General features: G+C 38.8%; 1 protein-coding gene across 4 annotated transcripts in view; it reads right to left on the reverse strand.

The window, feature by feature from the left end:
* Ptprz1 (protein tyrosine phosphatase receptor type Z1) overlaps nt 1-25,701 on the reverse strand; it is a 171,343-nt gene that overhangs the window by 109,383 nt on the left and 36,259 nt on the right. For all 4 annotated transcript variants that reach the window (XM_040728493.1, XM_040728492.1, XM_040728495.1 and 1 more), the window contains exon 2: nt 6,422-6,487. In XM_040728493.1, the coding sequence (XP_040584427.1) occupies nt 6,422-6,487 (66 nt within the window). The remainder of the gene's footprint in view (nt 1-6,421; nt 6,488-25,701) is intronic.

Below are 25,701 nucleotides of genomic sequence, written 5' to 3' on the forward strand. Positions count from 1 at the left end.
GTAGTCACCAGATGGTAGCGCTATTCTGTTTGGAAGAGTTGGAACACTAGGAGATGAGACCTATCTGGAGGAAGTCAGTTACAGGGATGAACTTCTGAAGGTCATGATCCCCAGGTGTTCCTCTTTCTCCTTTCTGTCCACCATGAGAAGAGTAGCCTATGCTGCATGTTCTTGTCACCCTAAGGCTTTACCTTGCCTAGAATCAGTGTAAGCTGCAATATGGAACCTGAGAGCCACAGTAAAACCTTTCTTCCTTACAATGGTGCATTCTTAACTATTTTTGTAAGAAATGAAAGGTCTGACTAGCACAGTGAAGAAAACACACTAGAATATAGTTCTGCCACTGGACAAAATAAGCAGTGATTATATGTGATGCTATTCTGCAGCCATATATTACTTTCCCCTCGAAACTTTCTCCTAGATAATAGTTTCAAACATTTTTATGACATACTTGTTTTGTATTTAATAAATTAAAAGTATGTATGTACCAATTGCATTATATATATTATATATAGTGTAATAGTGAAACTGAGCTTATTAGCACATGTATTATCTCATATCTTTATCATTTAGTGACAATGAGAATTGTAGCCTCCTCCCTTCTTTTCATGATTTTTGAAAATACAGTACAAGAAAACTCTGAGTTTGATACCATTAACTGAAACCTATTCAGCCTCCACAATGAAGTGTGACAAGGCACCACATTTGCCACAGGAAAAATATCTACCAAAAATATTTATCTTAAGTAAGCTTTGAATAATACACAGAACATAGGAAATATATGTCTATAATGTGCACTTTAGCTGATATACTCTTTCTAAATCCTCTTCTGAGATTATCAGATGTGCCCAGGCTTGTTCAATCTGTTTGGGCTCAGGCTAAGACACTGCCAAACAATAATCACTTGGATTTGTAGCATACAGTCCCTGCTCAAAGAGCTTTCTTGCAACAACGGGAGTCATTTACCTAATCCATATTCAATTAAGTAGGGCATTATTAAGAACATTTTACAGATGAAAAACCTGAAATGAAGAGCAATTAGCAGCCTCTTCTGCCTACAGGCCAGCCATAGGCAGGGAATGGATGCAGAGTGCTGTGGGTGCTCCACTAAGTGCCTACTATCCATCCACTCCTGAGACTCAGCCTAGCAGAGACCCCGTATCACAGTGAGGGAAGACCCAGAGCTGGGGATCTTACCTAACAACCTTGCCCCCTTTAACTAAAACAAGACAGATACATTGAAAATATTTTATAACAATGATTTCTTTTACAGAATATTTCTTTGTTGATAGAAAGAGTGCTCAGTGAGCCATGCACAGTAGGAAGTGACAATCCTGTTGCTATGTTCTCATCTGTTTCCATTGACTCATTCTCCAGGATGATGATACCAAGGGTCTAGTCTGTTTTTTCCCAGGCCTTTTCACTCTGCCCACATAAATGTGCAATTTTAGGCAGAAATGGGGCAATTCTGTTACTTGATTTTTTTCACTCCTACATTTGAAATGAGAATGCACAATCTCTCTAATATAAGGAGTTCAAATATAAGGGATCAAAGAAGAAGAAATAACACATTGAAAAGACATTCCAGAAGCAGGAGATGGCCCAGACAAGCCCGATACTAGCCATTACTCCGAATAGATTCAGATAGTCTTTGAGTTGTGTGTGATCTAAAATACTAAACTATATTCCTAGTCAAATGCCACATCACAAGGCCCATGTAGGTGTGTGTTTTCTATAAGTAACATCTCTGGTCTACATATTTATCAAGCAAGAAAAGATATTCTTTTTCAGGAAATAGAATCATTTCAGTGTTTAAAATCTCCTTCGTCCTGGGTGCCCAGGCAAGTTCAACAGTGGTCACAGGGGTTACATTTTCTGCCTTGTGCCCATTGCAACCCTTTAACTAAAATTTAACTTTAAAAAGGTGCTTAGAAGCAAGAAAATTTGAGAATATATCACTATTAAAATAAGTCAATTCTAGGTTTCTTTAAAGAATGTTAAAAGAGAAATAATATGATATTTCTAACTCTAGGAAGTAAAAATATTTCAGTAGTGACTACTTCTAAGAAGAGTTAAAATGCATGCATTTCCAAAAATCTTATCATTACTCAAGCTTGTTAGGTAAGACCTAACATGTCAAGTGTAAAGATAATTCCAGTACCTCTTTGGACAATCTTGAGCTATACATTTGTAATATTAAGAATGAAAGACAAAATGTTAGATATTTTCACTCTCTGTCATAGAAAATCTAATGTTACACTACTAGAGAGCAGACCTTGTCTTCTAAGGTGGAGTGAAGCCATGGAGACAGGTTTTTAGTTCTAACATTCCCAGCTTTTCAGTCTGCGCTTCCACCACACCTTGCTTATCTTCCTCAAATAATTTTAAAAATGGAACTGTGGTGTTTATTGTACAACCCTGTCATTTCTTAGCATAATGACAGCAGTCCTAAACAGAAAAGTTGTTTTTAATCTACGTGAAAAGCACAATTAAGAGAGTAATTCTTGTCCGCCCTCTGTTTCTCCACCCATCTGGTAGCTAGTAGGGATTTGCACTGTTACCTCATCTTCTACAATCATATAATCTTTGCTAAACAATCTCAGCTTACCTGACTCCACTTAAATCAAGTTTGGTGTGTCAAATGTCTAAAATGACTTATGGTGGCATTGAAAAATGTCAAGCTTGCAGCTTTTGTTGGTAGAATAGTCTATGTACAAACCCTTTCAGAAATCTTTTTCTAAGAGTTCAGCTAATTCAACAAATTCAAATACGACAATACAAAACATAATCTAAACATGTAAATGGAATCAGAACTAATCCATTTCTGCTGTTTACAAAATTGTATTTAACAATCATACAATAAACTTGATTTTAAATTTTATATGGTAAGCATAATTTTTATTTTTAAGGAAGGAAGGAAGAATAATAATCAAAGCATTGGAAGCATTAACCAATCTTAAATGTTGAAATTTTAAAAAGAGATAAAAGTTGTGGTAAATAATAATTTTCTTGGGAGAGATACATTCATTTGGGTAAGATGTTTATTGTATTTGATATCCCAATTACAAAAGAATAAGGTCACCCTCTGTAGGAACTCTAAACAATTATAAAATGTCCTCACTGCTAGTCTTTTCCTTAGACTCCTCCAATATTTCAAAAATAATTTTCCAAACCAATTGAAGACATTAATATAAACAACACAATTCATCTTTCACAATCACTCTGACTGTTGAATGGAAGCCTCTCATCCTTCCTCCCACAGCAATACCACTTCTTAATAAGTTTACCCTTTTTATCACAACTGCTTCTGATGGAAGCTAAAACCAACAGGTTTGTGGTTACGGGCAGAGTCATAGAACTTGATTATAGAGGAAATAACTGCTCATTATGTATGCACAGACCCATCCAATCGAAGCCTGGTCACTTGACATTCCATGTCTGGTTCAATTAGGACATTCAAGGAGTAGTTCTGCGACTAACTCCCCTGATAATCGTGTATTTCACATTGCCTGTGCATTGTTGCTAGTACATCTACTGAAACTCACTGGTAAAATTGCTTTCTTCTTAGCTAACAAGTCACACTCGGCTTCCCTGGGACCCAGGGACAATGGGCAGTATCTCCACTGTCATTCCATTAGTCCACATACGTCTGCTGTCCTTTCTTGGAGCACTGAGAACTATAACTCTCTCCAAGTGTGCCCACACTTTCTTATCCTACACTTGGGGTAAGGAAGGGAGTGCTGTGGAATTATCACAAGGCCAGCCTGGGCTACAAAGCAAGCTCCAGGACAGACTACAAAGCTACACATAGAAATCTGTCTTGGCCAATAGCTGTACAGGAAGAGAAATGGGTGAGACAGCCTGAGACAGTAAGAATGCTGGGATGAGGAAGGGTGGAGTCAGAGGAGCCTGTGGGATACACAGAGGTAGCAGAATATGAACATGTCATGCTAATAAAGGTACCACCACATGGCAGAGTGTAAAAAAGGAAATTGGCTAACTTAAAATGTAAGAGCTAGTTAGTAATAAGCCTGAGGTATTGGTCCGAGCATTTACAACTAATATTAAGTCACTGTGTTGGTTACTTGGGAACTGGCTATTGAAACATGGAAAAACTCTGCCTATATGGAGGTGTATAAAAGCTTGCTTTGCACTTCAGGCTAACAGCCTTGATAATCACCTGGGTTCTTGGCTTAAAGTTTCATTGGACAAAACGAACCTGTTTTTGTGACCTCTGAACCTAGAAAGTTAGTTGTTAATAGAGTATGTCAGGTTGACTGTTCTGTGGGAAACAACTCCATGTTGCAGGTCTTATACAACAGTAGTGCATTAGTATTTGTGTATAAAAACATGTTTTTTAAAAACAGCTAAGAAAAGTGGTAAATTTTTAAATGATGGTTTGTAAATTTATTAGGAATGGAAAAGAAAAGTACAGCTATAAAAGTCAAATATGTAGAACTTTTAAACTTCATGAAATTCCTTGGAGAAAAGCTGATCTCAGAAACTTTTTTGTTGTTGTTGTTTTTGTTTTGAGACAGAGTTTCTCTGTGTAGCAGTCCTGGTTCTCCTGGAACTCACTCTTTCACTCTGTAGACCAGGCTGGCCTCAAACTCACATAGATCCACCTGCCTCTGTCTCGCAAGTGCTGGCATTAAAGGCGTGCACCATTACCACCTGGTTCAGAGACAACATTTTTAACCTACTAGGAGCCATGTGTAAGAAGCACTGGGGAAGTGACAGAGATGGAGGAGTGATGAGCAAAGGGGTCAAGACCATGTTGGTGAAACCCACAAAGACAGCTGACCGGACAAGGGGGAGCTCTTGACCCCCAGACTGATGGCTGAGGAGCCAACAATGACTGATGCAGACTCCACGAATGTAGTGTCAGTGAGGAGGCCTCAGAAATCTCTAGGGCCTTGGGTAGTAGATCAGTGTTTACCATGGCCTATGAATGAACTTTGGGAGCCCATTCTACAATGAGGGATGCTCTCTCAGCCTGGAAATGTGGAGAAGGGCCTAGGTCCTGCCCTGGATGAAATTATAGACTCTGGAGATCCCCCCAAGGAGGTCCTCACTCTCTCTGGGGAATGATATGGGGATTGGGTGGGGGGCTGGGGGGGCTGGTGGAAGGACAAGGGAGGAGGGGTAGGAGAGGGAGCTGGCATTGACATGTGAAGCATGCTTGTTTCTAATTTAAATAAAAACATATATTGAGGGAAAAAAAAGAAGCACTGGGGAGACAGTTTGCCTCCACATTGCCCAGAATCTGATGTCAGCAGATATTGTACAGAGCAATTCATTGAGATGTCATTTTGCCATAGTGAATGATTTCTCTGGCATTTGTCTTTTCCAGTTATTAAGGTATAAACAATTGCAATTTTATATAAAACACAAGATTTCTGTTTCAGATGAAAATTAATTTGAAATGATTACAGTTGTCAGATGTAAAGTTATAAATTATATAAAATTATACAGTTTTTGAAAAAAACAGTACTTTGTTATATTCATTAATAAAACTTGTAACTCAAACCAATAGATAAAAATCATACATGAAAAAGATCTTTTATAGCAATACAAATATGCCACCTATCTAAAATCTGCTTCTAACAATATTCACTTCACTGGGCTTTTTTTAGTAAAATCAAGCCTGGATTGGCTAGGCATATGGTCAGTGCCTTCTACCCTGATTTCATCTTACCAACCTGCTTGTGTGTCTAATCAGTGGCCGACCACAGTGCTTTTCAACAATATCCCAAGTGGTTGCCAAATGGCTGATCCATCCAGATTTCTCTCGTGTTCTTCCAATCAACACTACAGCTTCTCTTCCCTCCAGGGCTTTGATCATGACTTCTGGTTAGGATTCTTTCTAACCTACTTCAAATATTTATGATGATTCAAGCCAAGTATGATAATCAGACAGAATAATTTTAGAGTTTGCTTCCAGTGAATTCAGTCACAGACACGCAGAAGGAAGACCCTTAACATTATCAACATTAGCTAAACGGGTGAAAAATAATCACTAACACAATTATAACAATGGCAGCTAGTACTTACTGGAAGTTTCCATTTGAAGAAAGATCTAAGCAAGTGCTTTACATTGAATTAACTGTCTCCACACTCAGTGTAGCCCTCAACTTTCACAGATGAAAAGACGGATCCCCAGGTAGGATATACAAATTTCCAAGAAATAAAGGTAAAGTCCTTAGAACTAAGCCCAGCTCTATTAAATACTCTATCCTACCAAACTTACAAAAAGCCCACTAAAAATCACTTTTCTACAAACTATAGCCTATTAATAGGACCACAAGGAGGTAGACTAAAATAATGCACTAGGCTACAAGAATTCCTTTTATGTATAGAAACATATACAAAGCAAAGGAAAAGTTTCTGTTAATCCTTACTGTGTCAGTAATATGCTTACCTGTATAGGACCAACCAATCTCTTCTACAAGTTTTCTCTGTTGTCTGTAGTACCCATAAGCCCAATCTAGAACCAAGAAAAATGAAGTGATTAGTTTTCAGAAAAACGTAAGAATTATAATTTGCCCAAATTATTCACACCATGAGTGATTATTTTAATATTCTTTTTCTATGTCACTCTCCCAACATTTCTATTCAATTAACACCGCCACATTATCAACACCAACACCCCTGTTCCGGAGTAGTTAGTAAAAACTTTAGGCAATACTTTTAAAGAATGCTAAAACTCAAGCAGAGACAAGGCAACGTTCTCAGTGACTTAGAGGTATATCAAAAAGAAGGATATGGCCCGAAGGGACAGCTTGTCTCTGAGTTCAATATGGGAAATGCTGTTGCTTGAGAAAATTTGGGGTTTACAATCCAATATACATCTATAAATGTTTAAAGGAGCACAGTCGTCATCTTATGTTCCAGACTTGTATTTCTGGAATGAAATGAGATGTCTTGAGGAAACTGAGATCTTTACTATGTGAATGTGACTGAGGAAAGGTTGTATTAGACACTGTCTGTGAAGTCATCCCTGGTGACTGGAAGAAGTTGGTGCTTGTAAGACCACAGGAGGCTTCCAACATTGTGAAAGTGGCAGCTGCTTCTCATGGCCCAAGGAGAGGGGTTCTAGGGAGAATGCGGCACAATTCATACAGGAAGGAAGTGGACAGAAGCCCTGCGTTTCATTCTGTGTGATTCAAGATGTGCCTAGACCCATCATAGCATTCAGAGATCATGTTCACGGTACTAACTCCTGTGCCATACACCCTTAATCCCTGACTACAGGAATGCCACTGCTCTGTTTCAGCTTCTGGGTGGGCTCAGGAACCCTTTGCAGGCTGTGTCTGGGACCTGACCAGTACAGCTGAAAGAACTGTTTAGGCAGAACAGGCTACAAGCAGTTCACTAATAACCTAAAGAACACTGTTTACTCAAAAATGGAGTTCCTACTACATTGCTCTCATTTTAGTATTCACACATATATGCACTTGTTGTGTATTGATTTTTCCTCATTAACACGGAAAAGTATTTCTTAATCTTATTACCTACTCCACATGTCTGAATATGGCTAACATTTCATGTAAACACAATTATATAATGAATGATTTTTGAGATCAGCTTCATTCATTGTACGTAATGTTCTCAAGGCTCCTGCATGATATATATGCATGTACCAAAACTTTATCCATTTTTCTACCACCAAAGATTATTTCACTATATGGTAACCAAGTCAGGGTCAACTTCCCTTGTGTTGCCTAACTATTGACCAGTTTTTGTTTTGTTTTGTTTTCTTAGACTTACTAAAGAGATGCTGGAACTCTAAGATCTTTCTCTTCCAGTGAGATACAGAAATCTTTAACAGCCAATCTGGAAATTTGCTTCTCAAATACCGGGAACCAGATCTGAAGAGTGCAGCCCTCAAGGGTATCCTTGTCTCCCAGGGTCAGTGGGAACTTGCTGCACATGGCAAGCACTTGAGTTTAGTTTTCCTTTGGATAAAGTCTGTACACGCACACGTGACTACTGCTTTCCCCAGATTCCTGTCAGGTCTTTCCACCAGCTCCTTGCAGTCCTTAGAAAACCTCACCCCCCCCCAACTTCATAGGAGCTGAGGTCCGATTGGCTCTGCCTTTGCTCTTCCTCAATAGCCCTGAAAACAGTGCTTCTAGAACGTTTAAATTTGCCTCGTGAGAATTTTGTTTTGAAAGTAAATATGCCCTATTTAATTTACCCAGTTGTTATCCAATGGGTATTCCGGTAGTTTCTACTCATGGTGTGTTATGAATAACCCTGCTGTAAACAGTTTTGCATGTGTTTCTTTTGCTACTTGATGGTAAGATTAGGCTCACGGTTAATTGTTCAAATCCAATTTTCTTCCAATGATAGTTACCTAGAATAATTTCAATGCTGAGGATAAAGGAATATATACAACTAGGTACTGGAAAACACCAAGAAATCATTAGACTTTAACTATTTGGGGGAAATTTTTCTGTTTCACCAGAGAAATAATTTGTACATGTCGTCATTGATAAAAACGGAAGCACTAATGCGTAGCTTCTGCTCCCCCATTCACTGATTCTGTCCCAGGGTTAAGGACCTATTTCATGCCTTTCTTGAGGCACTGTCCACTGAGCAGGATCCTTGTATACCTTAAAGAGAAGTAGAACAAAGCAAAACCATGTAGGAGGTCAGAGGTCTGCTGGCACCATTGAAAACACATCAGCTATGGAGGATTTGTGGCAAGAGATTTGTCCTGGCAATTAGCAGGATGTTTCCCTCAAACTTTGCAACCACAATAAAGAAATGTATCGTTATAGATGTTAGGTACTTTTTAATCATATAGAAGCCTTTGGAAGACTTACCAAGATTATATACCATGCAAAAACTGTACTTAACCAGGGTTCCTTTGAAGTAAGTGTAATGGCAAACCCTTGATTTAACAATTCGTTACAGAGAATGACAGCAAAACACGAGACAACTTTTGGCTTTCCTTATAGGGCTTTGTCGCAGCACAATGGGCATTTGTCCTTGGTTTCTAATGACATACATTAGGGAAGCCTTTTCAATATAAGATTCCCAGGTGTTGGTAGGTCTCTTCAGCTCCTTCATAGATTGCCCCCTTAATTGTTACTTCAAACAATCCAGTTACACATTCATATGCTAATTACACAGACCTTGGGCGTGAGAGAGTACCCCACTCTGAAAACTGCTCTCAGAGGTCTGATAGATGAGATGTGATAGCTTCAGTGAATAAGGAAAAAGGACTAGGCTTATTTTTTTTTCCTGGCAGGGAATACACTGAAGGCCAGTAAACCCTACATAAAGTACGATTTATCAAAGTGCTTAGACATTTACCATTCACTAGAATTATAAATTACAGAGTGGCTTTCTATTTTTGTAGATTATCATTTCTGTAGATTTTATACTTTTATTTCTTTACATTTAAAACACCTGCTAAGCCTGGCTGGTTTTACGTCAAATTTACACAAGCTTCAGTCACCAGAGGAGGGCAATTTCAGTTGAGAAAATGTTTCAACCCTAAATAAGTCTGTTTAAATCCGTTTTGTAATGATACAAGTAGGATATTCATATGAATATCATATGAATGACTTGTTAAAAGTCTACCCTGAAATTTGTTGGGAAATTATTATTATTATTATTATTTGGTATTTATGAGACAGGGTTTCTCTGTATTGTTTTGGAGGCTATCGGTCCAGCCTGGCCTCGAACTCACAGAGATCCGCCTGCCTCTGCCTCCTGAGTGCTGGCATTAAAGGCGTGCGCCACCACCACCTGGCTGCGAAAATTATTTTTTATGAAGTCACATTTGAACTTGCTTTAAAAAAGGTTCAGCTTATATTCTCTCAGATAGTGTTAAGCATTCATTTTTCAATCCATTTCATCCTAATCTTGCCTTAAGAGTCAATATAAGTGGCTCAGTAGATAAAGGCACTTGTTGCCAAGAATGATTGTCTGAATTCAATCCTGGGAACACACAATGTGGAAACTCCTACATGTTGTCCTCTGACCTTAGCACATGGGTCAGAGAAAGCATGTTACACCCCCTCCAACCCCGTCCCAGGCAAAATTTTAAAACTAAAAAATCTTTCAAAGAGTCTATATGTATGTAAATAGGAATATACACATACTCACAATTAAATGTTTGCTTCTCTTTTTACCCATGTTAAATTTCACTTTTTTAGTAACCACCATTAATTACTATTTTCTCCCTCCTCTTTATGAATAAAAATGAGGTGCTTATTTCATAATAAAATGTCAGAAATATTTTAGCTATAAAATCACGTCTGATTGCGAGTTTACCCTAACTAAAGTCTGTTACATCTTGATCTATATGTTATCATCTGCCTCCTGCTACAGACTGTAGGAACAGTGTTCTGACAGTGAAAACACAGACGTGCACATATTTAATGTCATACAGTGTCCACAATAGGAAAGAGAGAGAAGAAAAATAGAGTGAGTCTCAGAAAAAGAAACGAGGGAAAATACAACCACAAAATTTCTGAAGATGGACTTGCCACAGTAGATAGTACATCTACACCTCAAAACCTTTAAAGCCAGCTCTCAGGCTCTTCAGCAGAGGAGGAAAGAAGTCAGTTGATGATGAAAATCCAGAAGGGTGAGGAGGTAGCCAAAGAATTAGAGTGAATTTTACAAGCTCTTGAGAAAGGCTCACAAGGAAAGCCATGAAGAGAGGAACTGTGTGTTCCAGTAGAAGAACGTGGCTGAATATCAGGAGTGACAAACAATGGAGCTTTCCAAAAGTCAAATTCTCACATGAATCTGCAGATTGTTAGAGAACTATTCTTGGGGACATTCACCATGATAAAAGGTGAATGTCCCCATCTTTAATTTTCATCTTACTTCCTTTTCTTCCTGGGATTTCTGGTTTTAAGGGAAAGGAAGCAGTCTATTGGGTTGATGAAAGTATGTTGACTATATTCATGTCTGAGTAAGCTTTGAAGGATATCAAAAACGATTATGGAGTAACAAGATAAACATTTTGTCTGAAGTCAACATGGTTGGGAGTATGTCCATGAATAAGGTTACCTGACTTGTAAAAGAACAGTCATTCACTAGATATTTTGACATGTAGATACTACACAGCAATTATTTAAATTTTTTTATTTAAGTTAGAAACAAGCTTGTTTCACATGTCCATCCCAGCTCCCTCTCCCTCTCCTCCTCTCCCTGCCCTCCCCACCAGGTCCCCCAGTCCCCCACCCAGTCTTCACTCCAATCCCCAGGGAGGGTGAGGCCCTCCATGGTGGATATCCACTGACTATCATTTCATCCAGGGCAGGGCCTAGGCCCTCCCCCAAGAGTCCTAGCTGAGAGAGCATTCCATATTGTGGCATGGGCACTCAAAGTCTATTTGTACACCAGGGATAAATACTACCCAGGGCCCCATAGATTACCTAGGCTTCCTCACTGACACCCACATTCAGGGGGTCTGGGTCAGTCCCATCACAGCAATGACTTTTAAAAAGGTTGAGGGTGATAGCTCTCAGGACTACCTATTATGGAAATAGAACAAATCCCCCTTTGAGGAAATACAATAAAATTAAATCTAAAACAGGGGTTTCAGAAGAGACGCCACTTGCCTGCAGCCACACCACACAGGAGTAAAATTGTTTCTGTATGGTAGGCACCACGTTTGCATAGCTGTGACCAAATACCTGACAGAGACACTGTAAGAGAGGGAAGAGTCATTTTCACTGGGACTCCTGGTGTCAAAGCATTCAGTCTATCGTTTCCTGGCCCCAGGAAGAACATCAAAACTGAGGGAGACTATGGAGGGAAGGTTGCTCTCCATTTTGCAAGCAGGAAAAAAGGAGACCCGGCAGGGCCAGGGAGACTATACCCTAAAGGACCCATAAATGGCGATCTTCTTTCTCCAGTCTCACCTTCAAACATTTCTAGAACCTCCCAAAATAGTGCCACCAGCCAAAACACCACCCACCAACACACAGGCCACAGAGCACAGTTCATCTTCAGACCATGATGTGTACTCCGATTTCCCTACTGGGGTTGTCTTTATTTTACAAGAAACTTCAATTCATTATCCAGGTGATAAAATGTCAACTAATGCAAACTTTGCATGTAAAATAAATTCACCTGTGAGTAAAGAGTCTTCAGTGTCATTCCAATGCAAGTCACAGCAACACAATTCTCTCCTTGAGGGCAACCAATCGATGGTAGAATTTCTCTGCTCATTTTCCTGACATTTGTTTCTAATGACCATGTCCTTTTCACTTTTTATGAAGCATATACACAAACAACATTTGTGGCCAAGACTTGACTAATTATAGTCAGCCTGATAATGTAGTTCGCTTAGGATATAGTAATCACCCAAACAGCTTCTTACTATTAATTACTGTAAATGTAACCAAAGTCTCTAAAACCACAGCTCTTTGTAAAAGGTATATATTACTAGGAACTACTCTAGCTGTTCAACTTCAACCTCCTTTCAGGGATAGAAGGAGCATGTCACTGGGTTTACTCCCTTCTGCAGAGCCTTAAAAGCAATTTTCTAGTCTCAAAACTTATGAAAGAATACAGTGTTGAACATGAGGATGCTTTAACTTTTTTTATTAATTATTTGGAACTCTATATTAAAAACACATTTTAAGTTCAAGTAACCTGTTTCTAGACAGTAAGTTTAAAGAGATGGTGGAGTAGATACTTGAGGAACTCAGTGAAAAACAGTCTAATGATGGAATTAACAAAAGATTTGGAAAGATTAGTCATGAATAATAATATAAAGGAACAAAGGGAGCTATTTTTTCAAATGTTAATTTCACTCATGACACATCCAATTAAGTATACATGTTTACATGTCTTCTAGGACTGAGGAAGAGTCAGAGGTGAGCAGCTAAATTTTATTGTCCCATAGACACTGAGGACTACCGTTGCTTTTCCAGACAGGATATTTGCCACCTCTACTCAGTTCCCAGTGACAGCTCAAAATGTTCACTGATTTTTCTTAGAGTGTGTGTCATGTTTTCTTATACTTACACATACTTTTAAACTCCTGGTGACTCATCTGTATTTTTAAAGCTGAAGATTTTTAAAATTTAAAGACATGCTCATACTAATCTTTACCATATAAGTACTTGGGGCATGCTTGTTTTAGATAAGTCAGAAGTGCACACACACACACACACACACACACACACACATAATAGTTTTTAAAATCACACAATCTTTCATCCTTATAGATAATTATAGTTTATGATCTTACCCATTTTATTTGTTTATTGTTTGAGAATTTCATATATGTTAAGCCCATTGAATACACCTAGTGCTTTGTGTATGTACATGGGTATAGACTCACCTTCTGGGTTGTGAGTAGCATGGTCTCAAGGGCTGTGTCGAGGAAGAAACCTGACTTTTCCTTCCCAATCATCAATCAATTGTCAGTCACTCCTCAGCTAGTGGTGGAATTTCATGCTCAGCACCTTTATGCACACCAAGGTTTTTATCTGGCCTTGTCTTGTGCATTCTGTAACAGCTGCTATCGGTTAATGTGTGTGACGGCCCTGTCATGTCCAGAGAACACAGTTTTGCTGCAGTCAACCACTACCTCTGTCTACCTCCTGCATGAGTGTTGGGATGGGAGTATGCATATGTTTTAAAAGATTATAGATTTAGTATCTTTATTTTGGATTTTACATGCACCTAATTAAATCCTTTACTTAGTTGACAGTATGCATTTTTCACAAACTAACAAACCACAGATCTAATCTCAAGGTAATGAATGTGTTTCTACAGCACCACTGGAATATATTTAAGGCATTCTCTGTACTTTAGATATGTAAAGTCTAGGGGTGGAGAGATGGCTCAGATCTACCTCTAACCCCAGGAGATCTGACTTCATTGTCTGGCCTCTGTGGCACCACACTTACATGGACAAACCCACACATACACACATAATTTAAAATAAAATAATTAATAATAATAATAAAATATCTAAAGAGTTGATTTAAGCTTGAAACTCTTATCTCATGCACTTACATGAGTGATGACAAGTCCCATTATGCCAACTGGAATAAATTAATGTATAAAATAAAGTTTGTAGATTGATACCATTTATCACAAAAACAATGGTGAGACAGATAACACAATCATAGCTACTACCTACTTTACAGCCGAAATTACCAGTGACTTTGTTCTGGCATAAAGGAAAAATCTAATTTTTGATGACACAGTAATAACAAGACTAGAGACAGAAATAACAAGATGTGTAAAAATATAAAGCATGGTGAACTGAAGTATGAAAAGTAGGAAGAGAAATACATATAAGAAAGCATTCATGAAAGTGGTTAGGAAACAGACTATAAGTTATTAAATGTGCTATTGAGTTTATATCGCATGTCACCGTTATTATGTACTGTCAAATCGTCTTGACAGTAATAGTGTATTACTATTTACTATTTAATAATATAAATGAGGCTTCTGTTCTCATGCTTCCACTGAAAGACAGTATAGAACACCTGATGCACCATTTTATGATGGGCTGCTTAGGTTTACCAAACAGCTTGCACACTAATATGAATAGCTACAGTATGCAATTGCACCTACAAAAAAGCACAAAATACAAATAGAATACCTGGAGAAATCAAGCTGCAACTGACTGCTGCTTAGTTTTCATGGTGCTGGAAGGTTCTGTGCAAGCAGATGAGGGAGAAAAATCACCAAGACTCATCTAAGCTGTGGACTCAAAGAGATACACCACTGACCTGTCAGTCAAGACAGCCTGCTAGTGCAATAGTGGCATGACTGTTATAAAGGTAAGCCATTGCTCCCCGATTGGATTTGAGGCACACTCCACAGAAGGGAAATCATGCTCAGTAGTATTAGCTGGTTCAATGGCTCATTGCCATGAAGGTCATAAGCCATTGTGGGGGAAGCTTCTATTGTTGTATTGTTAAGGGGATAGATATATGTCACTTTGACAAGCTCAGTCTTGAACAGGTTATCAGAACTACTGTGAGTTCTTGAGTACAGCAACCATGTCATGCTTCGAAGATAGCATTCCACAACACTCCTCCTCTTTTTCCCACAGGCTCTTACATTATTTCCATGCCTTCTTAAATGATGGTCCCTGAGCCTTGAAGAGGATGATAAAGTGTTCTGTTTAGGACTTAGCATCCATTAGTCACTCACTCTTAGCACATTATCAGTCTCTGCAACAGGCATCACCGCCCTGCAAAGAGAAGCATCTCTGCCTAATGCTGTGAATGCTGTGAGCAGCATCACAAAAAATAAATACTTAGAAGGCACCTTTATTTATATAGATGTTAATTTTTATAATTGTTATATTCAAAACATAAATTTCTGCATACCAACAAGAGCAAAATATGAACAGAGGAAAAAATGCAGATGCAATAGATCTACTAGGAACTGGGGAAGGGAAATGGGCTCAGTTGATAAAAACTTGCATTGTAAGTACGTGCATCCAAGTTTCCTCTCCAGAGTTCATGTCTTAAAAAAAAAACAATTGTGACAGTGAACTTACAATCTGCCCTGAGAGGGTGGCCACATGTGGGTCCCTGGGGCTCACTCCCCCTGCTGGCCTAGCCTACCTGGAGAGTTCTCAGCTTCTGTGAGATCCTGCCGAAAAAGATGCTGGAGAGCACACCAGGCCAGCATCCAACACTGCCCCCTTGACTCCACGTGAATGTGTATAAATATGCTCCTGTGCATATACTTACAGGTATATAGGTGCACACACACACACACACACATACACACACACACACACAATTAAAACTGAGAGAGTGTGAGTTTAGTGAACAGACACACAACAATGAATCTTTGGTTGTCTGTTCTTCAAATACAGTGATCATATGTGTTAAAAAAAACTAACAGGATCCATAGCAGCATTTTATTTGTAATAGCAAGACCTAGAAGCAACCTAGATGCCCCTCAACTGAAGAGTGGATAGAGAAAATGTGGTACATTTACATAATGGATTACTACTCAGCGGAAAAAACAATGGAATCTTGAAATTTGCAGGCAAATGGACGGGACTAGAAGAAACCATCCTGAGTGAGGTAACCCATTCACAAAAAGACAAACAGGGTATGTACTCACTCATATGTGGATTTTAGACATGGATCAGGGGAGTGCCAGCCTACAATCCACACTGCCAGAGAGTCTGGGAAACAGAACCTTCATCCAGTGACTGATGGAGGCAGAGGCAGACACCCACAGCTAAACACTAAACTGAACTGGAATCCAGTGACAGAGAGAGGACAAATGAGCAAAGGGGTCAAGACTGGGCTGGTGAAACCCACAGAAACAGTTGACCTAAACAAGAGAGAACTCTTGGACCCAAGACTGATGGATGAGAGTTCAGCATGGGACTGACCAAGACCCCCTGAATGTGGGTGTCACTGAGAAAGCCTAGGTAATCTATGGGGCCTTGGGTAGTATTTATCCCTGGCATACAAATGGACATTGGGTGCTCATCTCACAATGAGGGATGCTCTTTCAGCCTGGACTCTTGGAGGAGGGTCCAGGTCCTTCTCTGAATGAAATGACAGACTCTGGAGATCCTCCATGGAGGGCCTCACCCTCCCTGGGGAATGGAGTGGGGATTGGGTAGGAGTCTGGGGGGTCTGGTAGGGGGCAGGGCAGGAGGGGAGGGAAAGGGAGAGCGAGCTGGAATTGACATGTGAAACAAGCTTGTTTCTAATTTAAACAAAAGAAGAAGAAGAAGAAGAAGAAGAAGAAGAAGAAGAAGAAGAAGAAGAAGAAGAAGAAGAAGAAGAAGAAGAAGAAGAAGAAATGACTTAGTCTGGTGATGTAGAGCACTCAGAGCACAGGGCTTCACAATACTATGCCAGCAGGCCTGGAAAAAAATAAAACAAAACTAACAGGAGAGAGAACAAAGTGTTTTGTGCCAAGATAATCATCTCACTGCAAATAAGAACTAGTTACTCGAAAGTATGTGTATGTGAAAGTGAGGATATTTAAATTATGTAATGTTCATACTATGAAAGAATGTGAAACCATTAAGATTATGTTTTTAAAATTCTCATGCTGTGGTAACTGTAGAGTACAGAAGCCATTATTGGCAATTACGATTTTAATCTTTTCATGTGTTCCTATGACTTGCATGTATTTGATGAGATTGAATCAGTTTCTTTTTTCGTTTCGTTTAGTGAATCAGCCAGACAAATTAAAGATGAATACCTACTCTAAAGACTGCGTAAAGAGCATTGGAAACTGTTTTGACGTCTCATTTTGGCCTTAACAATAAAGACTTATTTTTATTCACAGGCAACTGCATTCACAGATGCAATATGTAATACAAAGAGCATTTTAGAAGTTAGCCTGATGAAAACACACCCAAGTCTCACTAGGCAGCTTTGACACTTAGGCTACCAAGAGCCACAGCTAATTCACAGACTGTCCCTATGATACTCTGGGTGGGAGAAATCCTTGAAGCTGCCCTATCCTCATCGGCATCTTAGCTCTAGTAAATTTATTTACAGATAAAATTAAACACCCAAAGTCTGTACACTGAGTGGGAAAATCTGGCAGCTTTGTGTGTTAACCTATTCTGAAATAGGTGTGGATTGTACTTTAAAACTGCTGCCAGTATGTTGAGAGATTCATCAAACAGTTAAGTCTGGGCACAACAGAGAGATTTTCTTGACTTCTTTCCAGGGTATGGACTGGAAGTCCATTTTTTGTCATTAATGCCATTTAGATTGTTTTCACTGGTCTAGAAAAACAATAAATTATTCATAGGAAGCATTTCAAAATAATTATCTTCTTGTTACCTTTTCAGTGGATTTTTAATGGATTAACTTTTTTATTTGTCAGTATCTTTTAAAAGCTGAACAGGCTATGTGTTACTGCTCATTAGACCTATTTGAACCCGTCAGTATATTTCAGAAAGAGATCAAGGCCAGCATAGCAGACTTTGTCTAGTTTTAATTGCATACCTAGGGAAATATTTGTGTGACTCATCACTTCATTCTGAGGTACAATGAGAATTTGAGAGATGATCTTGAGAGTCATGTCCTTTGCTTTTGTTTCCACAAATGTAAAAAAGAGATACACCACACTCCTTCCCTTGTTAACAAGGGACTGAACACACCATTTTAAGCTTTTTGTTTAAAAAATGCTTATATAACATATATCATTTCCTAAATTTTATGTTTTCAGATTTTTTCAATAATAAAGCAAAATAGAAAGCTCCGGCCTTGACACAATATGTATGGTATACCCTGGCTCAGTAGCAGACTCTTGTTTTTTGTTGTTACTCCATTCTTAGCCCAGAGATCTCTGGGTCATTGCAACTAGACAGACATGGAATACACATAGAGATGGCACACTTGCAAGCATATGTTAAACGGCTTCCTCGGAGGAGCAGTATGAACACTGGGAAGATCAATATTGAATGTTAGTTAGACTCAGAGGGACTATCCTTATCTAAGTATTCCGTTGCATCTTTTTGGTTTTGAGACAACGTCTTGTAATGTAGCACAAGGCTGTCCCCAGTACTGACTCTTTTTCCTCAATCCCCCATGTGCTGGGATGAGCGCTGTACTATCTCACACCCAGCTTTCGAAATAAACACAACTTTAACAGCAAGACTTTCAGAACACTGACAATCGCCTTGAATTAAAAGAGGTTAAAGATAGCTTAGGACCTCTGTTTGTTAAAATGTCAAACCTTTCCTGGTGTGCAATGACCCCCACCCCTGTAATCTTTTAAAAATTAAGATGTTTTCAATATATCCTTAGTCAGTTGCATTCAGTTGCTATGGAGTGCCAATCCACGTTAGTCACCAGTGCTTTTAATAAAAAGGATGACATCTATGGCATTCTTAGTACAGCTAGGTGTTTTCCTGCCAATAGATGGTCAGGTAACGGTTTTTACTCATCGTCTTATTTCTGTCCACTGTAAAGTGTGAGGCAAGCAGAGTCTGTCCACCCCACCCCGCTCCCACCCCCAGGGTCTTCTGGGCCATTAGGTTGGTTTTATTGGTGTCCTATTCCTCTGTTTGGCACTTAGACTTCTCTCTGCCTTACCCCTTTACTACACACTAGGGACACTACTGTCTCCTACAGACAGGGGTCTTCTTTCTGCATCTTGGTTTCCTCACAGTGCTCATTCCCTGAGCCAGCAAAGTTGGCCTTAGGAAAATGATTTAGCTCAACCACCAACTGTGACATTCTTCTTCAAAGCTTGTGGCCGGTGACCTAACTTGATAAACAGCAGCACTCGTTCTTATTGGTTCACTGTTGCAACAGCTGTTCACAAATTTTGGCTGAAACATAAATGCTCACTGCAGTGGCAGATGCTCAAAAATGCTCATTAGGTGGCCTAGATAACACAGGATTATTGTGCTTATAGGAACAATATGCATAAAGCACTCCTGTTCAGTGTATAATTAATAGCCTTGGAGAATACATCTCTCTAGTTACGTTTTACACATAATCACAAATGGTTGGCTAGGGGGTAGATATTATTTTTCTTGGACTAGCTAGCATAGTTGGAGCAGATATGTTTTCTCTCCAGGTTTATCATTTCATTTGTGAGAGGGTCAAGGGACAGAACAAGCAGTGTTTGGGGACCTGGATTGCAACTAGGACTCTGCGGGCACCTAGTCCTGGAGTTATTAGGCCACTGGGACACCTCAAGGTACTTAACATACTCCTGCAGTCTAACAATGGTGATGTGTAAAGAAGAGCATCTACAGCAGATCAAAAGTAGCATTCTTTTTCACCCCAAGGGAGGGAGCTATCTCTGTGTGCAAGTCAAGAAAAAGAGTGTTTTCCTTAAAGGATTTAGGCCTTAAACTTTGTATATGATATAGCATGAAGATGCAAGATATTGAAACAAAACAAAGTGATGATTCCTTTCAGGGGTTAAAAAAATCATTAGCACTTATTTGTGTGTGCGTGTGTGTGTGTGTGGGGGTGTCCTGTGCCAAGGCACATGAGTGGAAGTCAGAAGACAACTTTCAGGAGTGGGTTCTCTCCTTCTACAGGTGGGTTCTGGAGATCAAATGTATGGTGTTGGACTTAGTGGTAATCACCTTCATCCTCTGAGTGATCTCTCTGGCCTCATACATTTTTAAAAGGCTAAGAAAGTATACTTTCCTCAAGTTTATCCTTCTGTCATTCATTTCACTAAAGCAAAACTGTTTTGATGGAAAACATTTGATTGATGACACATCACACCATGCAAAATACACACTGACTCACCTTTCAAGGTGAAATCCCAAAGTAGATATTTGTACCCAAAGAGCTCATAATCTAGCAGCATGCACTGGGATCCTGCTGTGTCACCTGTCTGCCCTAAAACACAGGTGTTCCTGCAGCAACCTCCCTAGTGCTAAGAAACTTGACCATAGTGTGTTTTAAGTAACCATGCCATCTCAGAAACAGTTCACAGAGACTGCTGATTTGTTCCATTTTAAACCACACTATGCATCTTCAACTGACTGAAATGCTTTGTGTCATATATTTAAGTGAATGGTTCCTATTAAGGTTGGATTCCCAGAAGCCTCTCTGGTCTAAGAGCAAGGAACAGAAGTCACTTGGCTACATAGTCACTTTGGACACTACTTGGTGATATAACGGTAAGGTTGTAACGGTAAGATTGGGGCTGGTGGTCCATGGCAGGGGAAACCACTGGTGATATTATCACATGAAACATCTTTTTCAACTTTTATAATGGCTGTCACCCAGAAGGAGAGTGGTGTGGTGTACCCAGCAGTACTGGTGGTCTTCACTCATCAGGGAGACAGGCATCCCCTTCTTTCATGAGCGCACAAGGATTAATGTCATTTCATCAGATTTTCATGGATATTGCCTATAACACCCAGTCCAACTGGCAGTGCTTTGGGAAGTAATAAGAAAATCCTGAGGAGTGTTTTTATATGTATAACCAGCATGGTCCTGGCACACTCGGAGGTAAATGGAAGTTACCAGTGGGTCCCATAGCTGGAGAGAGGCAGCAAGTGTCCAATAGAAGCTGTACAAGACAGGAAAGCACCAAGGGGTATAATTCTAGTGACTCCAATTACTCCATCACTTTCTTCTTTTAATAAAAATGTAAAAGTTTGTTCTTTAAAGTAACACTGACTGCTAGAGGTATTTCAGGTATTTCAGGGGAGGGAGGAGGGGAAAGTACTGAGGGGAGGAGGGAGAAGACCGACTCAGCTGATGATTTATGGTTTTAATGAACTTGACTCTTTGAATGCAAAGCATGTCTTGAGGATTTTTCACAGAAACAATCAATCCTTTTCAGGGCTTAATGCCACAGTAACTTCCTGCACACAGCCAGTGGTCACCATGGACACACGCGGATGCCTTTCACTCTCTGCATCTCCACGGGGCTATATTTGGGGACGAAAAGAAAAAGGAGCGAAGCTCTCTGTGTTTAAAAAATTCTTGTGTCCTTAGACTACAACCAGCTTTGTAGTTTGAACTGACACCAGAAAGTTAGAGAATGATAAAAACAATTTCCATGCACACAAGCAAACGAGAACCACTAAAAACTCCAGAAAGTACTGAGCGACCAGAAACAAATGTTATGATTTAAGGGAGTGGTAAAGGTGTAAGAGCTCTCAGAGTTGGAGCAGCCCAAGGGGAAGCTCCGAGTTTCTGCTTCTCTTAAAGGGATGCCCTGTAGAGAAGGAAAGAGAATAAGAATGTAATTAAAACTTCAATCTGACAGCATGGCGGAATAGCTCCAGACCTTGATTCCAGTTTTTCCCAGCAAGTAAACCAGATTAATTTTGTCTGGATATCATAACTGATTTCTGGAATACTTTGTGTCAACAAGCCTAGAATCTTTGGGTTTAATATTTGAAATCTCACTCAATGTTGCCCAATTGTACAGACATTAACAAACAAGGACAGAACATTTCCTCCTTTGTTTGCTGAGGTGAGGTAACTATGGCAACATCAGGGGAAACCCATCCCAAGGAGTGTTTGGTTGTACCCACCATCCATGTGACCACTTGTAATACTCACTAAATTAGCAGAGGTTGAATATAGCATAATCTTGCCAAGTCCACACTGCTAAATAAACAAATTTATTCAGGGAAATATTAATGAAAAATGTCCAAATATCTATTCCATGTACCTTATTGATCTTACATATGAAAACTTTTCTGGATCAGTTTTCAGGGTTCTTAGTCAGAATATTCTAGTTATCTAGTGCCCTTGGCAGTATGTAATAGCTAAGCATGTGCTGCTAAAGTGATAACCTAACAGAGTACCATGGAATACCGGGTAGAACACCTTGCTGCCTTCAAACTCTATTCTGCCCAGGGCCTCAACTCAACCATTCTCTGGATACCTTGACTTTCTTCCTTCTCTGTCTCACCCCACACATCCCAATCCTCATCGCCCTGTGGCACCTTAATAACATGTCTTTGACTCATAAACATTCTTTCTCAGAGTTGTAACTGAATCACAATTTATCCGAAAAATTTTTTTATTATTTATTTAGTGTGTTTAGTTCTGAATTCCTGGAGAATTCAGAATGTGTCTGTCTTGCTCCCTGAACCTAATCAGGCATTTAATTATGTGCTTGGTAGATGTTTACAAAATATTAATTCCATGAATAAACATGGATTTAGGGGTTATTATCTCAGAGGAAGGCTTTCTGCCACTTACAAGTCTGTTGTCTCTGTTCCTAGATAGAACAGTGATGATGCTAAATTCTGTGGATGCTGCAAGCTACACTGCTCATTCCGTTATTATCACTGAAAAAAAAAGAGACAGCAGCCATTGCTCAGGGTTTGTAAGTGCCCATCTCTCCACCTCTCGGCTGATTTCCATTCTCTCCCACTGGCTACTTTCCCTCTGTATTTCACAAATGTGCACACTTTTTCTATCCTCCTTCCAAACATTCTTCTAATGTCACCCGTCATCTTATTGTGACATCTACCCATCTTCTTTTTGTCTGGAGAATCACTTTGCCAGTGGAAGCCGGCAAATCTATCAACCTCAACAGGCAAAGATGAATAAGAGGGGTTATTGAGTACAGAATGAATGGCAAGTGATGAAAAATGCACTTCTAACTTAATAAGCACCTGTTATTTTATGTCCCCAGTGTCAGCTGCTGTCAAAGAGAGCAGCACACAAAGATACTTTATTGGTTTTGAAAAGTAAACCTTGTCTTACCATCATTTTCATAGAAAATGGTTGTCATTAGCCATAAATATATGAAATTTACTTCAAACTTCCCCTGGGATTTACCAAGTTTTCCAGAAGTTAGCCAGTACTTCTTTCTGTTCAATTATTGAAACCTTCAATTATACATTAACCCCTTAGGATAAAAAAATCTCATTGCTCAGACCCAGTAGAAAATATCTCACCGTGAGTTTCCATTTCAAACATAATTTCCATCTCCCTTTTCAGAAATAGCTTTACTTTTTGATTAACAGGTCATGAAAGGAACCTCAATTAATTTCCCCCTTATGTCCTTCCTGTGAAGATTTGCCATTTAAATAAATGTAATGACTGACCTTATAGTTGTCTAGGTGTCTATGGTCCTGAAAATCTTATTGAAATATCAAATACCTTATTAAAACGAAAAGCATTTCATATAAGCACATAAAATTGGAAGACTCCTAATATTATTTTTATCTGGTGATTTATATGGAGATCCTATGTCTTGAAATATACAGCTAAGAGTTAGCGATGGAAACAGTTTCACAAGGGAAAAAACTGAATTACCTTCTAAAGAACTAGTTAATGGGATTTGTTCCTTGGTAACTTTTCCCTGTCGTTTTGGAACTTACCCTTGACAGCCTAGGAAATGTCCTAGAAAGTTTGGTCACTTACAATCATACCACCCTCTGCCACCCATTGTAGGCAAAGGGAAGGACAATGGAAGACAAGAAAAGAAAAGTGCATCAGACACTGGGCAGGCCACTGTACATATCTGCTCAAGATGGTTGTCAGAATTTACATATGAAAAGATATTTTAAATGTACTCAGTGTAGAAACATTAGCTGTCAGTAAAAAGCAAAATCACAGCATCTATTTATTCATCATTACAATTCATATGGTAAAAAGTTTATCTTATTTAACTGGCTGGTTATAATACAAACTAATATGTCGTCAGTATGTTAACTATGTGACAGCATGGAACTTTTAATTCACCCAAAGCTTAATTCCCTGCAGTCCATAACTGTATATATCACACAAAATGAAATCATTTGAAATAATATATAGGTTAGTTAGACTTAGCCATCTGACTCTTATTTAATAGTAAAACATCAAATGAACTCAGTTTGGGCATAATTGAATGGCATTTGTCGACTTTCCTTGGGGTAATCTCACTCTTAACAGTATGATGAACTGTTTTGGTATTCTGGGAGAAGGATGCAAAGGTGCAGAGGAAAGGCCCTCATATCATCCTCAGACCTTCAGTATATGCCTGTATGTACATTCAGTCCCATCACTCCTTCCTGACCTGTCCTGTGCACGGCTCTGAAAGGCATGGGCTGAAGGACAAAGCCAAAGCTCGGTTTGACGTCGGAAGAAGAGCAAGTGAGCCACCCAGAAGACAGCAGGAGAAAAAAATTACTGAATACACAGAACAGTCAGAAGCATCTCAGAACCAGAGCCTGAATGTGACCACCCGTGTCCTGTACACACCGAGGACATCTCCATGAATGAGTCTTCAGAGACTCATGGCTCTTTTTGTCTTCGTTTTTAATATCCTAGACTATTTGTGTGTGAGTTACACTTTCCTAATCCATACCCACGAGGACCTCACACTTATTTCAAAAAGATGAGGAGCACTACTGTTGTAGAACTTCTTCCTGATCTGAACAAAAGATGGACTGTCTAAATATGATCACTTTACAACTTACATTTGCAGATAAGTAAGCTCCAATCAAGAACATAGAGCCTCCAAATGGTAGTCTAGTTTATATTCATTTGAAAAAGAGTACTTAAGAAGTGATCTGAATACTTGAGAATCTCATTAAATTACACATCCGAAAAGAAATAATCATGGCATTTTGTTTGGGTTTATAAATTTATTTATTAAATATATTCACATTTACATTTGGAAATTTGGAATAGAATGGTAACATGACATTCAAACAGTTTTTATTAGGTTTTAAAAATTCACTATAGTGTGTGTGAAATGCATAAATGTAAGCTATAATAGACATACATATAAGATAAATTAGATTGCTAAAATACACTAACATGTATTAAGATCTTTTGACCTTGGCTCGTTCCACAGATTTTGACATATAAATCATATAAATAAATAGTCTGTAACATATCATGATATTTTCTAGTCATCTAAAATATTCTTCTAAACCTATGATTAAATAATCTGTGTGAAAGCTTAGATGCTTAGATAACTCTTTAATTTATGATCTCTGGGCATCACTAAGAAATCAGAAAAAGCATTCAGTATACAAAGGCATAAAGCAACATGGGACTATGGCTTCCATTCACACTAATGTTCATCTGGACGTGACAAAGTTAGTTACATGTCTCTCAGGTTAGCTTACATATTTAAATTGTTTTGAACTTACCCAAGTTGTTTCTTATAATACACAGTTCAGTAAAACTAACAAGATTTTTAATTAATATTCCAGTAAGTTTAAAATCATTACTATTCATACTTAATCATAGCCACATGATATAACTCTGGCTTTTTGTTAACTTAATGCTTATAAGTAAAAGCAAAATTTATATTATA

Source organism: Mesocricetus auratus, unplaced genomic scaffold, assembly GCF_017639785.1.
Source record: "Mesocricetus auratus isolate SY011 unplaced genomic scaffold, BCM_Maur_2.0 Super-Scaffold_100019, whole genome shotgun sequence".
Lineage (NCBI taxonomy): Eukaryota > Metazoa > Chordata > Mammalia > Rodentia > Cricetidae > Mesocricetus > Mesocricetus auratus.